The sequence below is a fragment of the Platichthys flesus genome, chromosome 14, assembly GCF_949316205.1.
Source record: "Platichthys flesus chromosome 14, fPlaFle2.1, whole genome shotgun sequence".
Classification (NCBI taxonomy): Eukaryota; Metazoa; Chordata; class Actinopteri; order Pleuronectiformes; family Pleuronectidae; genus Platichthys; species Platichthys flesus.
Window position 1 is genome coordinate 18,260,262 of NC_084958.1, and position 17,099 is coordinate 18,277,360.

General features: G+C 45.5%; 1 protein-coding gene across 2 annotated transcripts; it reads right to left on the reverse strand.

Moving 5' to 3' along the window:
- Positions 1-8: 8 nt before the first annotated feature.
- emilin2a (elastin microfibril interfacer 2a) lies at positions 9-16,412 on the reverse strand. Of its 2 annotated transcripts, XM_062405145.1 has the most exons (9): positions 16,135-16,412; positions 15,423-15,548; positions 13,457-13,647; positions 11,365-13,353; positions 4,870-5,211; positions 2,845-2,898; positions 2,307-2,366; positions 2,015-2,155; positions 9-1,407 (listed from the first exon to the last, which is right to left on the reverse strand). In XM_062405145.1, exons 1-9 carry the CDS (start codon positions 16,278-16,280, stop codon positions 1,073-1,075), a joined length of 3,384 nt encoding a protein of 1,127 aa, XP_062261129.1. In that variant the 5' UTR covers positions 16,281-16,412; the 3' UTR covers positions 9-1,072. The 2 variants fall into 2 exon arrangements, with proteins under 2 accessions (XP_062261129.1, XP_062261131.1); XM_062405147.1 differs by lacking the exon at positions 2,845-2,898.
- Between the last annotated feature and the right edge of the window lie 687 nt (positions 16,413-17,099).

Sequence of the window (17,099 nt, forward strand, 5' to 3'; positions counted from 1 at the left end):
ACTGCCTGTTTCTTTTCTCCACTTTTATTTAAAACTTGATGGAAGGGCAGGACATGGACCGAGAGAGAAGCCAGGACATTTTAGCACAGATCCAGGAATCTCTTTCTTCAACGTGGGGAGATTTTGACATTTTCAGGAATTTCCCAGAGAATAATTTATGGATCATGGTGATAAAAACTCTGGCAGAGTTAAGGAACAGATACCAGTTAGTGCAGTTTGATTGAATTTAACTTCTGAACCTTGTCTACTCTGCTATTCTAGTTTTTTTTGTTTTTTTGAGTGTATTGCAGGTTCAGTCCCTCCGGTCATTCCAGATATCACTTTTATTTTATGGAACAATAAAACTCTGAAACAGTACAAAACCATTAATTCAGTGGACTGTTGTCTGTGAGGGTTTTTCTCCTGTATTTAAATGTTGGCAGAGGTTAAGTGTGCTGCTGGGGAACTTTCTAAATCTCATGAGTGAGGAGAGGGAAAATGTGTTTTTCACCCACACCCACTTTACATAACGACCCAAATGGGGTTTTTCCTCAGTGCAGCTTCTGAAACCAGCCAAGTTTGTAACATTTAAAAAAGAGCTGGAGTTGGTGATCCCTTGTTTTTCTATCAATCTCCTTAAAGTGTGTTCATCAGTCATTATTATATTCTTCTGTAGTGTAGATAACACTGAGTTCAACTGACTAAACTGGGATTTTTCAAAGTTTATTGCCTAACCAGCAATATCACATCCCACCGAGTCTCTGAGATGGTTTCGTTACAATACATATTTCATTTTAGGAATTTAATGTTAATTTATAAAGACTTTTATAATAGACATTCACAATAGCTACAAAATAAACAAGTTGATATTCAAATATATTAGGAGCAAATCCTATTTCTCATATTCAGGTATTTTAAGGCAAATGGTTTACAAAAGCCACGTAATGACTGGTTTAACTGGATTTATAATCTTCACGCTGTGGTGATGGCTGCATCACAGCAAGTCAATGAAAACTGCCTCTAGTCAACATCTCCTCCAGTCCGACGCTCAGGGAGCAAACGAGTCCTCGCTCTCTGAGTCCGTGAGCTGCAGCTAGCTCTGCACCTGATGTGCGTACAGGTAGAGGGCGCTGTAGGAGGAGAGGATCTCCCTGGCCTCAGTGGTGGCCAGCTGACCTCCAGTCCTGACCAGACCCACCCGGTCTCCTTTCCTCAGGGGCAGGATGAGACTGAAGGACACAGAGCCGCCGCAGCCGCAGGTTCCGCCTGCCGAGTCCCGGTGTTGACCTGCTGGAGGCGCCGCTGAGCTCCGCAGCTTCTGGACGCTGCGGTTCGACACGGACAGGACGGCTTCTACGTGGTCGCCCTGCTTCGCTGTCAGCAGGCCTGAGATCAGGTATCGACCGTCCACTGGTGCAGTGAAGAGTCCTGTGGCAGGAGGAAAGATGGTGGAATGAATGAGTTGTCTTGTGAGTTGTCACAAGATTGTGTGATTTTATTCTGAAATTTCAGTGACACATTTTTAAAGGCATCAATTTAGAAATGGTTTTAGATTTTGCGAAATTGTTTTAATTACCAAATAAGTTAAAAAGTAAAGTGGCATTCATATTTGCATGTCGTTCATTAATTTTAAATAATTCATTTGATTATAAAGAAGTACGCTTAAATATAAGGAGCCATACTTGGGTTTGTGTCATTTAAGGTGTACTGTATGCCTTGGAATTCTCATTGTTAGTTTAAATACTAAATTTTGTCACTTTTTTGTGTGCACACCGAGATTTCAAAAAATATTCGGTCATGGAAATTTGGTTTAAAGTTATTGAAAAGACATGGAAACATGGAACCCTGGTTTCATACAAAACATTGTTTAGTCTAAATTAAATCTCCCCGTACATTATAATACGCAAAATCATTAAACGGAAATGAATGGATTTTAAAAAAATTGGATTTGTTTAGGTTTAACTAAAGTTCATCTGAAGAACAAGGTGTTTGTCATTGTGTGTGTGTGTGTGTGTGTGTGTGTGTGTCTCTCTACCTGTGTGGGGGTTATAGTGTCCACCATCATTGACCAGAACCCTGTTAAAACGAATGATGCCGAAATCTCCAGAGAACGGCTGCTGGGTGAGGCCGGCGGAGAAGGAGAAGGGATCCGCGAAGGCGCTGTTGTCGAACGAAACTGAAAACAAAAAATCACGCCTGTCAGTGTCTCACTGCAGAGATGAATGACTGCTTCATCCTCAAGTAATTTAACAAGATATGAACCTTTCTATACATGTTCTCTTTGTATCTCTATCTATGCAGAGAGCTCATTTCCAGGTGGCTTTTACCTGGTGATGCAACTGGAGCTGGCTGCAGTGGGTTCCACGGCACCTTCGCCGCCACAGGAACTACAACACGGAACAAGAGAAGCGGGTGTTAACTTCTTCTGTCAAGGCTGTGGGGCGACACCTTTATATTTAGAGGTGCTTCATTCATGCAAGTCTCTGGCTGCCTGCAAATGATTATACAGAATCGAATGAGTACGATTCAGTGTTTGTGGCTGAAAGGAGAAAAAAAACAACTAAAGATCCTTGTTTCAGCTGCTGCAGCCATTCTCCTTTTCAATAACACAGTTTCCTTCATCATCACCAAGTGTCACATTTGCCCTGCGGCCCCGGGTGGGGGGGGGGGGGATGACTCTCTGCTGAGTGACAGCAGACGAGCTGAAGCCTCCCTCACTCCGCCCACACATCCTTAAACCAAACACATCCACTTTCCACTCCCTGCAGATCTAAAGCTGCTGATTATTCTCAGCCTTTTTCCCAGTGTGTTTTTTTCTCAATTCACTTGCAGGAGATGTAACCGGATAATGAGCGGCTGCAGTACCTCGGTGGCTGTTTGACTGAGGCTGGAAAGACACCGGCTGCACAGGAGGATAACCTGAGAGAGGAATCGGAATCAGGTTTTTAGAATCAGGGGCAGTTGTTTGGTTTTCCATGTGAAAATCATTGCAAAACACTGTGGGTTACACAGCAGGTTGTAATAATCTGCATTAAAAGTGTCTTCTGGAATCAGTTTGATCCTCATTTTCCAGCAGATTCAGGTGATCACGCTTTCCTCTGAGCCTCGAAATGGGCTCAAACCTGCATGGCTGCCGTTAGAATGTAACTCAGTGGAGCACATACCTCGGCCAAGCCTCAACAGTCCCGTTAAATTAAACAAGCCTTAAAGCCGAGGCCACATTACGCTTCTCAGCTACACATTGGTGGTTAAGTTACATGCTTCTAGCCCCATTGGTTATTGTGCCGCGGCTGAAAAAACCTACACCCTTATGAAACCACATTTTTAACCACTAGATCCAGATTTTTATTAGGGTTGATACCTAACCCTATAAATTCTATTTTTTTCCTTTAAGATTCACACATAATTCTCTGAGAAATAAACAAAATGTTAAGAACTTTAATGGGTTCTTTCCCCGACTCGTACCACATCCTTTCATCACATTTGGGGATAATCCGTCATGTACTCTTTTGCATAAAGTTGCTTAGAATCAAACCAACGGACATGGATGACATAGTAGAAAGTAGAACTGCGATCGGAGAGAGAGAGAGAGAGAGAGAGAGAGAGAGAGAGAGAGAGAGAGAGAGAGAGAGAGAGAGAGAGAGAGAGAGAGAGAGAGAGAGAGAGAGAGAGAGAGAGAGCAGACCTCCCTCAGGTTTAATTCCCTTTGTCTCTGTGTTAAATAAAGTGAAAAAAGTAAATGATTCGTAGTATTCTGACAAACAGACGAGACTCCTTGACGGAGACAACAATCGAAAGATGATGTGAGAACATGCATCCACATTTTAAAGGATGAATAGATCCACATTTCACGACTCCAAACTAAAGCCTGAAGATTTTTAGGAATCTCATCTCGGACTAAGAGGAACACACACGGCCTCCTCGCCCACACTCAGTGAACAGTAACAGCTGACGTCTCAAACGTTGCCCATGTGAAAACTGTAACAAAGCATATTTTACTGTTTGTTGTTCTCCCTAATCATCCCGCAGCAGAAGAAGTCCAGATAATTCAATCCAGAGCAAAAATCTGCGACGCTCTATTGTCTCATCCGTCCAACTGGAGTTGGCCGCGGTTAAAAGACCTTTTAGTCAAGAATTCTTATGTGTGTGCATGAGAAAAATACCCAAAGTACACAGATAGTTAATCCCTCGTTATGGCTTCCATGTGTGAAAAGGGACAAAACAGAAACAGGTTCCTGACCAGTTCAGATGACAAGATGAATATTGACCACGAACACATGTGGCAACGCTGGCTCAGTCTGATACAGAGAGGGAGAGAGAGAGAGAGCCCCATCAAATCTTCTTCTTGTCACTGCAGCGATGATACATGATCAACATTCACTCACACAACCGAGGAATGAATGAAATAGTCTCTGAGGAACTTTACCGGGACAAAAACTACTGAACCAGTTTTATTGAAACTCGGTGGACGGATGCGGTATGAGCCAAGGAAGAAGTCTTTCACTTCTGGAGTGGATTCAATTAAGGAAGCAGATCCAAGACTTAATTTCCCACTTTTTAACTTGTTTTCACTTTCATTCGCTTTGTGAGATCCAGCGTTTTGCCACTAGTTTGTGAATTTGGTGGAGAAACCTCTGGACTTGACAAGTACGTATGAAACTGAAATGTTAAATGCTGAGGGCCAGTGTGGACAGAGTTTGGACGATGTGCAGGATCCCTGTGACAAACAGATGTATTTCAGTAACATGTTGGTATTTGCACTGTAATTTGTAGGCTATAATTTCAAACATTGCCAAATCCAGTTCAGTGCCATGAATCCACACAGGGACAAATCAAGCCGGGTTCAGTGCAGGTTCACACAGAGACCTATCTCCCGTTAGCGCTGCTCACCTGGAGCTCCAGCGAACCCTTTGAGTGGCAGGTCAGACGACTGCTCGGAGCCCCTCCTCACAGTCACCCTGCGGCTGTACCCGGGCGGCCCCGCCTCGCCCGTCTCCACAACGGGCCGTACGGGAACCAGGGGCACCGTGTGGAGGCCCGGCTGCTGGGGGCTGGACGGCTGGATCCGGATGGTTCGCGTGTTGGGCTGTGCCGGTTGGCCGGGGTTGTACGGCTGCCTGGGGCTGGACGGCGGCGGCGGGAAGATTATAGGGATCTGGATTTGTTTTATTCTGGTTCTGGTCTGGGTTGTGTCTGGCAGAGAAGCGGGCCTCTCCGGTCTTAAGGTCATTCCTAGAAAAGTTGAGGACAAAAAAAAGAAACAGCCAGATTATAAATACATCGATTTATGATTCACTTCCTCACCGTGTGATCATCATGGAGAAAAAGCTCTGGGTCACCTCTCTCGACCCAAATGAAAGTTATGGAAAATGTTCTAACTGTAATGGCACAAGCCTCCAGTAAACTTTTTGTTTACAACTCCCACTTCCTCTCGCACAGTCAGACCGCATCCCTCCGTACTCTTGTGAATTCTCCTTAAGGACGTCCACTCTGATAACAGGCCAAATGAGAACCTGGCCTCCTCTGCGCTGCTGAGTTGTTGTTTTTTTCAGCTGGTACCATTATTACCCTTCGTAAAAGCTGAGCAGGCGGTGTGGGTGTGAGTTTTTCGGCAACGAGAACCATCTGAACGGAAACCAGCTGGCTGCCTGCCAGGCCCCCCCCCCCCCCCCGAGGGCACAGACACACGGCTTGAGCCTGAGGTCAGCGTAGAGGCGCTGAGACCGAGTCCTACAGACAAATCAAGATGTGTTTGACAACCAGGTGTCGGACAGATCTGTGTCACGCTGCACTTTCGATTCAGTGATGGGTTGAAGCGGCTCGCGCTTGTTGCTCTGGGCAGAGCCGCTACAACCTTGTGGGTGAGGTTGGGCATAAATGGAGAGACTGTCTAACAGGATTATAGAGACGCCGGTCAGCCACAGACACTCACATTAAGGAAATTGCCACTTATTGCAAATGGTTATACAGTTAAGATTTGTCTGAAAAGGCTTTGGGGAAACTCTGGGAGAACACAAACAACCACGAAGGTGCTGCATGGAAACAAGCACGGTGACTATTAGATCAAGAAATTAGACACAGACACGTGTTCAATCTCAGCAAAGTCCTGAACCTGGACAGTGGTTACAACAACACTGCTTGTTTTACAACACACCTCCTCACATATTCTACCATTACTGGAAATAACAACTCAATTTAGTTGTTATTGTGGCTTCCTTCATTTCAGACATTTTCTAAATACCTTAAACATTGACACACTTTTCCATTGCTACAAACTTTTTCTTCTAATCAAATCTCCCGTCCTGGGAGAGGGATCCCTCACGCGTGGCTTGTCGTGTCATGTCGTCCATCTTTACGTGAGGGCAACGCATTTATTACCTTCGATGACCTTGAAGCTTTGCAGCCATTTTGGTTTTACTTCAGTTTAAGAATAAGCTACTCAGTTAATTTAGTCTTTCAACTATTTCCGAAGTCAAAATTAAACTAAAATGACTTTAGGTTCTGCCAGAGCCCACAACACATCCTGAAAGGAGCATCCAGTCGTGCACTGAGGCAAAAATGATCAATCAAGTTACTGGAAGTAATGTAATTACATTTGTCTGCTTGTTACTCTGGATTATGAAAGTAATCAGACACCGTGCTCTTATCAAATAAAACGTCATCCACAGAATTCCTTCGTCTTACTGCAAGTGATACCACAAGCTACTCAGAAACCACACGGATAATCAAAAACAAATTAAACCCAGCAATCACGTTGTACTGAGATAATCAGAACTCTCCTCCTCATTTCCTCCCTGTGCCTCCTTCAGGACGCCGGTTGCCTGAGTGCATATTTCCCATGAGCTCTCTGCCTGTGTCTCACTCCACGGTCACACTAAGGGGGGCAACCGCAAAGTCACAAAAACACAACTGGAAGGCGCGCACACACACACACAAGGGGTGCTGGTGCAACCGAGAGACTCACCAAAACCAGATGTTATCGCTCGCGAGCGGATTGAGACGCAGCCGGGGGAGGGACGCGTTCAGTCACCGGTGCCTCCACAGATTGAGGTGACAGAACGTGAGTGTGAGAAAGTGTGAGAAAGCCTAAAGGAATATTGCAGCAGACATGTCGATCACGCCATTAGAAAAAATGCTGTCAAGGGTGTGGAGCACACACAATCACACATACACACACACACACACACACACAATAATGCATCACACATAGTTCTCCTTTTCGAGATGCACATGGACACAATTTCACCCTCCACCCCATTTTTCTCCAGTGAAATTAATGATGGGAGGTTTAAATGGTGCACTGCATGGCAGACCTCAGGAACTCCCATTGTGTCTCTGGCTCCATTCGCTCCTGAAGACTTACAGATGGGTTCCTCGGGTCAGGGATGGAAACACCTCAACTCTAGCAGCTTAGGAAAGGGTCTCCGGGGAAGCTGGAGCGCCCCCTCAGAATTCTGGGGCTGACTAAATATATACTGTGTGTGTCTGTGTGTGTGTGTGTGTGTGTGTGTGTGTGTGTGTGTGTGTGTGTGCCAGTGTGTGTGGCAGCGTCGAACACAATTTTCCTTTCTTTTCCAGCAGACACCCTCCAACTTCAAAGGAGTCTTTTGATGTCTTGTTTTTCTTGTACACCCTCATCAATGCAGACAGTTAATCTCGATCCCTCTCTCCCCAATATACAGCCACAATGATCAATTGCAAAGCATTGATCCATGAAATCAAAGAATGTATTTTATCCCCCGCTTTAAGAAAAATGCCTTCTTTGTATGTGTGTGTGTGATTGTGTGTGTGTGTGTGTGTTCATCAGCTGGCCCGTTCTGTCGATACGTACTCCCAGGATGGGGCGGAGGAAGAGGAGAAGTAGAAGTCCTCTGGCATTCTCCGAAGGACAAATTGGAAGGAAAAAACAGAACAGAAGGAGAGAGCGACGAGGGAGTAAGGAGAGAGCAATTGAGAGATAGGGAGAGAGAGAGAGAGAGAGAGAAGAAAACAACAGGGGGAAGTGATTTGAGCCGGTCTGGGATCACCTCCAAAATTAAAAAGGAGGAGTAGAAAAAAAAACAGCTTGAGAATCGAATGAGAAAATTCAGAAAAACTGATTAGTCACCGTCTGCATGAGGGAGGCCATGCTCAAGATTTCCATATATATCCACTTTATTTAAGATATTATTGACAACATGCATCGGTGTTTGACTTTGAAATGATGCAACAGGGACGCTGAACTCCAAACTCTCACCGGACGGCGGGAGACAAACACACGAGGGTTTCGTGGTTGTCCTCGTAAACCCAGCAGCTGCTGATGGAGGGCGAAGCCATGCCAACGTTTCGCAGCTGAAGTCACGCAGCTCCGTTCAGCAGTCCCATTGACTAAGGCCAAAGCTATTCGGGTTAATCTTTCCGTTATGTTGTTACAACACCTCATCTGTTCGCAGCCTCCTCGGGGTCTTCATATGACTGTGTGGAGAACATGAGCTCAGGCGCCGAGAGGAAACATTTCAGGAGGCTCTCACCACACCCAAAGAACTGGGATTTCTCAGGGACATTTTATCTCCAATTCTCTCGTTCCAAAACGTAAAAATCTTTGACCGCACAGCTCAACTCCCTCTCTCGTGAGATTCAAGGTTTTCACTATGGGCATAAAGGGAGATCACATGATATTTGCTATTATAGGAGAATCTGGCAGTTTTGGAATTATGAACTTCCGCTCCCTTGCCCATAGTAGCATCGATCTGAATGGTAAATGTGGGGGGGTATCACTAAGTCTGGAAACAATTAGCCTGATCTGCCAAAAGCATAGAACGTACGTAAAGAAAGATGACATGACTGCTCCCCAAAAGTGAAGCCAGATCATCTGGATTGCCCCCTGGTGGCTGGCTGCAGTATAGTTAATCAACGCTGCCTCCTCCCTGTTAGTGGATGGAATATGGGCCAAACTAAAAAGTCAAATAAGTTCTGAACAGAGATGGTTTCTGTAATTTCAGGCAGGTCTTATCTTTTTTGAAATATGTCCAAGTGTTTTTATTTAACCGATAAGTTTGGTTTTAATTATTCCTATCAGTACCGAACTGAGTATTTCCTCTGTCGGGTTCATGTTTGAGCTGTAAATAGTTACCAGCAGTAATCTGCAAAGACAGGAAAAAGGAGATATAGAAAGCCTGCTTCCATTTAGGGTAACAAATTAACAGTGCATGGTGTGAAAATGACAAGATTCTATCGGGGGGGGGGGGGGGGGGGTTATGTGACATATCGGTTGCAGAAAAATGTTCTGTAAACCAGGGATTGTCAGTTTGACCCTTTGTTCAGATCAAACAACAAGATATAATGTGTTATTTAGTGAGCCCCCGCCTGTTTCCAGTCTTATGCTAAGCTAAGTTAGCCAGCTGCTGGGAGTAGCTTTTGCTATCAAGCATAAATAAATAAGCACTTTTCCCATAATGGCAGACTTCTCCTTGCAATACTCATAGAAATAGAAGATAAAATAGTATTACACAAACAATACTCATAAAGTGAGGTCACAGACAAATATCTTTCACAATCCTGCTGCAGTACGCAGAGTTCTGCCTGATTTAATGCTGGGCAGGGGTGCTGTATAATGTTCCATGTACGGTAATGAAATCAAACATCACAGTTTGGAAATAACAGGCCATATTTGGCAACGACCGCAATGGAATACAAAATGCCTTAATGCACTCCCGTCTCACTACACCCCCGACATTTAGGCATCCACCTTCCCGTTCTCCTCGGGTCCCTCTCCCACCATTGTTTGGCAGTTTAAGAAAGGGAGGCACCAAGTGATGGGGCCCCAGTCATGACATCACAGCTGAGGGTAGTCGAAGCATCTGGTCTTGGGTGTGGAGGCCTGCTTCTCCCCTCTCCATCAAGACTGGCTCCAGCAGTGAGTCAGGGCCCTTAATGAGGACCAGACTCCACACATCAGGCTGAGGTCACCCTACGGGAATCTCTGGAGGCTGGCATGTGTCGGAGACGGAGAGCAGGGAGGGAGGTGTATTGTGTATGAGGCTGCGTGTTTGTGTGTGTGCTGAGGTTGAGGTCTGCAGTTTTGTGGCATCGGTATTAAAGCAACATCGTGGTGCAAAACAGAGGACCTCACAACACAACATGTTCATAAAGGGAATAGGCGGGCATGTACACCAGGGAGCAATGCGACACAAAATAGTGCATGTAAATTATCAGTAATGGTTATGAGGGGCTGGGACTGCAATATAAGCAGAGCATGGCATGACAGAATGTAAGATTCGGTTTACCTGTCCCATTCCTTGCATTAAAACTGAGGAATTCTTAGGACAACATGAATCTAAGTCACAGGAAGTTTCCAATGTGGGCCTCTGCCTCTCGGTGCCGGGATATATTGAATGACAGATTCAAGGCCAGCAAAAGGAGGCCCAGTGAACTTGTGTCCTCCCACTCCGGGAAATACCCTGTGGCCATTCATGGGATCTGATCCTTCCGTTCAGGGCCTCCATGTAAACCAAGCGAGCAGAATGCATTATGTGGGGGATTATCTTCAGGAGCAGTTTGTGTTTACACAGATGTTAATCACAACGGATGAATTGAAAGTTACGACGGAGAGGCTGAAAAAAGATTGTTAGTTCGTCCGACTTCTTGCCTTTCAGTGGTTGACTTTGCAAGTGTGGAAATCCATTTAAGATGATATAACCAATGGACTTTTTTCCCACACAAGATATGTAACTTCGGCCGTGAGGCCTTTTGTAACTTAACAGTAACAAAAGGCCTAGTTTGATCACGTCAGGAAGCAGAATGGGATCATGGGAGTTGTCGTCATCACCACCGCTGCAGATGAAAATCTACCTGACGTTGCTCAGCCACAACATAGATGAGGTAATGTGTTAAAGATTTATTCATATTACGGAGCTTACGGCAATGAATAATCATAATCCATTACTTTTACAAACATTGGAAGGAAAATCAGCTGACTGGCTCACAGTGTATTTTTCCTTTGTCACTTGTCCCAGAAGTTAAAGCACAGACGCACAAAACCCGGGCTGAAGTAGATGTAGATGATGAAATGAAAAGCCAATCAAAATAAAGCTATAGAACACCTTTGCCTTCCAACCTCTTTGGATGATACAGCTAACAATAACACAGCCAGAAGCTTCTTAATATGGGTTCTGATGTCATGCAATCAATTGGTTTCTGCCCCCATGACCCTCAAAGGATAAGTAACCTAGATAATTGATGGATGGATGTCAAGCTATCAAATGCCAATATCATTAAATATGACCTCACACTGACTGTGTTTATCTCACTGAAAGTCTGAGAGGTCCTATGAAGACTTCTTCTTTTAAAGACACAAAAACTGAACGGCAATGACATCATCAAAGTCTCATGAAACCACAAACTCACCTGGCTCCTTGGCGGCGATGTCTTTCAAAACATGCTTGGCCATGCTGGACAGCTGGGCCTGGACCTTCTGCAGGGAGTTCTGCAGGGCGACGATGTCTGCGCCGTGACTCCTGCAGGTGACGTTCATCCTGTTCACGCAGTCCTGCAGCCCGCCGACATGCCGCTCCAGCCCGTCTTTCAGCTCCTTGATGTTCGCAGAAACCCCGTCCAGCCTCCCACACACCGTTTCAAGTCTGGTCACTCGTCCGTCCACAGCAGACATGCCCTCAGAGAGGCCCTGTGTGTTGTGTTTACACTGACTCAGCTCCGATGACACCTGCTCACTGAGCGAATCCAGCCTCTTATTCAGCTCCTCCACCTGACGTCTGGTGTCGTCGGTGTGATCACTGGGTACTGCGGGAACTGACGCCCAGTTGTCCCTAGCTGCACTCCCAGTGCCACTTGGCTCCGCGTGGCAGCATGTGGAGTTTATTTTGTACATATCTAGGTGGTATTTGCTCAAGGAGTCACTTAATCCTTTGACTGCACCAGCCAGACCGAGCACATTATCTTGGATATTAACTAGTCCTGTTTGGAAATCATCCATTGTCTTGGCACGTCTTTCATTCATGACAGACTGCCTTTCAACAATGTCCTCCAGTTGCTTGACCTTGTCTTTGTTGGCACTGACATTTGAGTGAAGAACGTCCAAGTCATTCCTATACCGGTTCAGGTCCTTTAAAATGTTTTCTAGGCCCTTAGCTGCAGGTGAGGAACTCTCTGTGCCTCCGGTAAGTCCTGAGCTAGAGCATCCTGCAGAACACAACTCTCCAACAGCATTGATCTTATCATCCAAACCTTGGAGGAGGAACTTGTTGTTATTGACTTCTGACTGTATGGAATCCATGGAGTCTCCAAACATCCCCGGGAAGGAATTGTTGCTCATTTCCACCAGCATGTTTGTAAACTGGTCCTCCATGCTGTTCAGCCTTTCACCCAGCAGCTTTCGAAGTGCAGCCACCTCGTCTCCAATTGTACGGGTCAGCTTCTCTTCAATGTAGAAGCAGTGAGTCTCTGCGTTTTGTTCTGTGACATTTATGCGTGCCTCCAGCTCCTCAATCTGGAAGCTGAAATCGTTGTCCTGTTCCTGGGGACCTGCAGACAGGTGCTCCAGCTCATTGTCAATACGGACATTCAGGATGCGGTGAGCCTCTGCAATACGATCGATCTCACGCCACAGGTCTTTGTGGTCACTGGGATGCCCGTCTTTTTTGGATGGGTCTGTCTGCCTTTGAGTGCGTATAGGTCCATCAGCGGCAACCATGTCCAAACGTAATTCTCGGATCTCCTTTCTCAGGTCAGCCTCTTTAGTTTCCACCTGCTTGCTCAGGTTGACCAAACCTTGGTCGTGGCTGACTTCACAGGTCTTCTGCAGAGTCTGGATCTTGTCATTGCATGAGCTTTGAAGCTTGGCCATCTGTTCCTCCACACTCTGGTCCAGCTCCTTCTTCAGCTTCTCAACTTTCCCATCGATGTAGATCTGCATAACATCAAACTCTGCTATGGCTGGAGTCTGGGATTGCGAGGCATCCATAAGAACGCGGATCTGTCCCTCGTGACTTGTCATGGTTCCTCTCAGGTCTTCCAAAGCGTCATCCTTACTTTTCAGGTCATGGTTAATATCATCCAACCGGGCCACTATTTTCTCTATGGCCTTGTCTCCAACAATCCCACCTCGGACGGCCTGATGACCATCGAGCACTGCTGGGCTCTCCTCTGTGCCTGCGGCCATATTGCTGTCTGGTGGACGCATGTTGTTAAGAAGTGTCACCAGCATCTTCTTTGTGTCTTCCTGCAGGTCTGTGCGGAGGTTGCTGGTCAACCCTGTCAGAGCAGACTGGAGACCCAGCACTGTCTGAGAGAGGCGCTGAACTTCACCTTCCAGAAGACGCACCTTATCTGTCCCGCCATGCCTCGTCTCATGGTGCCCTGTCTCTCTCCTCTCTGGCCCTGGAGTCACAAATTAAATATTAATGTTAAAATATCACAAACAAAGTTTTCTATGAGAAGGTATAATTTAGTGGTTTAGAAGTGGTGAGTGGAGCTGTCTTACTTTGTGTGTGTCTGGCTGTGAGTCCAGTATTCGGTGGGAGGTAAGGCTGCGTTCCCTGCACTCTTTGTCGATCTGGAGGCGGTTTTAAATCTTTACAGTCCAGACCTTGGTAAGCAGGACAGCATCTCCACTCTAACTCTGTGAATGTCTTGTAGCCAATCTTATACGTGGGTCGAAACCGAGTTTTGTATCTGGAAAACAAAGCAGCGTAATCAATAACTTTTGTTTTTCAAAATCTTAAGAAAGTATGAAAGTGAAATGGGGATAACAACTCAAACCAGTGTTTTCCGTGTTATTCCTTTCTTCCTTTGAAAATGTGTGTTTTTGCCCTTTCAAGAGAAACTGTTCCAAAACGACGTATTCGTTCTTATTATTGTTGACTCCTGCAATCACCAAAACCTCGGCTTTCTGGGCTCTGACCGTTTTTTAAGCTATCTATTGTTCACAGTACATTAACTTCTAAACTTTCAAGCCAAAGGAAACAGTTGGGAAAGAAACAATAGATGACATAATTTCCCCGAAGGCAAGGGGTCATGCAGAACATCTGGAGAGTTGATATCTGAAACAGTCACTTTTGCACGTTTTCCAAACTGTCGTGCTCACTGATAGCACAGTTGACAAAATTGAAGGAAAAAAAAAGGAAACTTAAAACCTGTGGGACAATGAAACTCTGTTGGCTGTAATCAACAACGTGATCTTAAATCCCAGCAAGAGATAATATGAAGCCAAAAATTGATGTCATAACTCAGAAATGGGAAAACCTGAGATGTCTGTTCTCCATGGCAGCTTGTCTGACTTTACACAGACTTGGAAATGTGCTTTAGTGATCTAAGAATGATCAGTTTCCATGGATCTTTTCCACATCACCATGACTCTTGTGCATATGTTTGTGTGAGTGAATAACAAAGCAAAACCACAACACGTTGCGTTGCGTTTCACAATTACTGACTCACAAAGTCAAATCAATTGCATTGCAACACATTGTGTGACCACTGCTAAACTCTCATTTACAGTAAGCCGTTATTAAGGAGTATAACGATTTGTTCATCTCAAAGGTTTTGGGTTTAGATGAGGCCTTAAATCAAACTGTGTGTTACTAGAACGTGATTTATTGTTTTATTACAGTTAGAGGAAAGGAAGTAAAGTCCAGAATATATTTAGCTGTCACATTTTAAAATATGCACATTTGAGAAAGATCGACTGCATTGGAAGCAGCAAAGCTACAACAGGGCATTGATTTGTGATATTGAGACCGCTACAGCAACTTATAAGGAATGCTGGGAACTATTAGATGATGATAACTTTCATTTAAAACACAAGACAAAGCTATATAGAGTCAGTGAGACAGAGAAAGATCTCTTCTGGATGTCTAAATAATTTGTCAAATGTTTGGTGTGTGGAGCCAAAGAGATTCGGGTTTTATAGTGTATAAGTTTGAAGTCGGACCCCGGCAATAAACAATCTGAGTAAAATGATATTGATGAACATTTACAATAATGCTTCAGTGTCAGCCGTCCTGTTTAACTACAGTTGCTTCCTCCAGAGGATCTCCTGCCGTATTCTCTCGTTTGGACTTTCTCCTGAGTTTTTAAAAGGAGATACTCTCACCAGCGTTCTCGCACACAGCCCCTCCGGAGAATGTCGAGAGACCATGTCAGGACAAGGTCTGAAAGCAACTAATGTCTCATCTTGACCTGAACCAAACCTCATCTCTAGTACCTACTCCAGATCCTTGGAGTCTAAAGACCTCATCATATTTGGGCTACACTTCCTGTTCCTGTTGGTTGGCCTAGTTTGTGTGGTCTTCTAACTCACTCAAATCTGTGCAATTTGAGTTCTGCCAATTTAGTTCCTCATGCAGTCGCTGTGAAGATGTCTCCCTCCTGGTCTCCCTCTGAGAAACATTTTGTATCTGTCTGTCTCATACATCTAAACATGCACCCTCGACCCCTTCCCGGATGCTCACGTCACTTGTTGCTGGCAGCCGGGCTGGTATGCTGGGCAGGGGGCCACCACGGGCTCCTGGAAGCTCTCCACACTCCCCTGCACGGCGCAGCTCACGTTCTTGTGCACCACATAGGCGCACCAGTTCCTGAGGAGAGAGGCAGGGACACTGTGAGAGGTATTCAAGAAGAACTCTGTGCAAAACCACAGAGAATGGCTGGACTTCTTAGTGATTTGACAATAAACTCATCCTAATGAGGTCCATATGCTTTGTTGAACTTGTCCTACAGGGCGTGTCACTATTCAGTGATGTTTTCCCCCTGATTTTATCACCAGGGAACTGTTGCAAACGCAGTAATGGTCTCTGGTAAATCAGAGATTACAGACATTCCGGCGTTTATCTGGATCTTATCACCTTAGGCTAACTGGTGCCAAATGTAGTCGCAGGTTGATACAGGCACGGTGAATGGAAGCCAGGCCACAGCTGTGACCATAAGAGGCTAAAATCTCAAGTGACGCGAGGCTTCTGCGATAAAAGAGAAGTTTGGAAGATATCGCATTTCCTTTATTTGGCGGCTGCGCGACAAAGGCGCAACAAAAGCGCATCAGCAGCGCACAGCTCGCACCGCAAGGAATAGCGGGATTCGACGGGTAAAACTGAATCTTGACTCTGACACACAAAGTTTACACGTTTCCCAACAAAAGCAGGATTTAAAATAAAACACCGTGCTTACCTGCTTCTGTGTCTGTGCACCACTCCAGTGTAAGCAGACCCGTGGAACAAGTCATAGGAGGGGGGAGACCCGTGCGTGAAGGTGAAGTTTAAAAACAGTGTGAAAACTACCCAGCGCCAGTCCATCTCTGCGTGTCGGTGGTTCATACTGACAACCTGAGAATAAATAGTCCTGACATAGAAAAAGAAAAGAAGGCAGCTCGGTTACTATCATGCGCGACGTTCCCCTCAAAAAGTCACTCTGACCCAGCGGCTGATCCAACTCCAGCAACTCCTCAAGTTTGTGGAAGTCTGCAGCTCCAGTGGAATGACGCTCAGGGCCTACACCCTCCTCCCAAACCCTCAGCTGCATGAGGAGAGAACACCCCCCCCCATCCAGAACCTCCAAAGATTTAAAGTCTGATAGATGTTTCAGCCTGTGCTAAGGTTTACCTTTAATTAAGTTCCTCTTTACCAGGAGCCAGTAATTAATCTGAGAGACGAAGAGGAGGCTGCCACCAGAGAGGATTTGGGGCAGAAGTTGATGAAGTCTTTGTGAGCCAACAGCCATTAATTAACACCTCACTGATGAACATAACAGGATCATGTCTACTGAATGAAGCCTGAAAGGTGTGTGTGCAGCAGTGGTGTTGATGGCCAGGGGGGGGGGACGGTCGTTTGCAGTCTGAGACAGAAAGCAGCACACACCAGTTACACCAGAGCTTCAATTCTTTGTCACTGCTTTCCTGCCAAAGTGGGAGCACGGGGAGGGCTGCTGCCACCTCTCAAATCATGTTGTTCTCTGTGAGATGGCCTCAAGCAGTTTCCCTCAGAAGCCAGAGGAGATGATGAGTTTAAAAAAAAAGGACAGACTGCGGACGAGTATGGATGCTGTGAAAGGAAGAGGAGTCATTTCCCCCCATCTCCCAGACAGATATACAGCTTTTTAATGGGTCTGCAAAGTGAAGGATGCTGGGATGGGTGATG

Excerpts from the sequence above, each read along its gene's own strand:
- emilin2a (XM_062405145.1), bottom strand. The coding sequence starts at position 16,280 with ATGAACCACCGACACGCAGAGATGGACTGGCGCTGGGTAGTTTTCACA. Across the intron at positions 13,648-15,422 it reads GGCTGCCAGCAACAAGTGAC|ATACAAAACTCGGTTTCGAC; the intron begins GTGAGCATCCGG and ends TTTGTTTTCCAG. Across the intron at positions 13,354-13,456 it reads CACAGCCAGACACACACAAA|GGCCAGAGAGGAGAGAGACA; the intron begins GTAAGACAGCTC and ends TTGTGACTCCAG.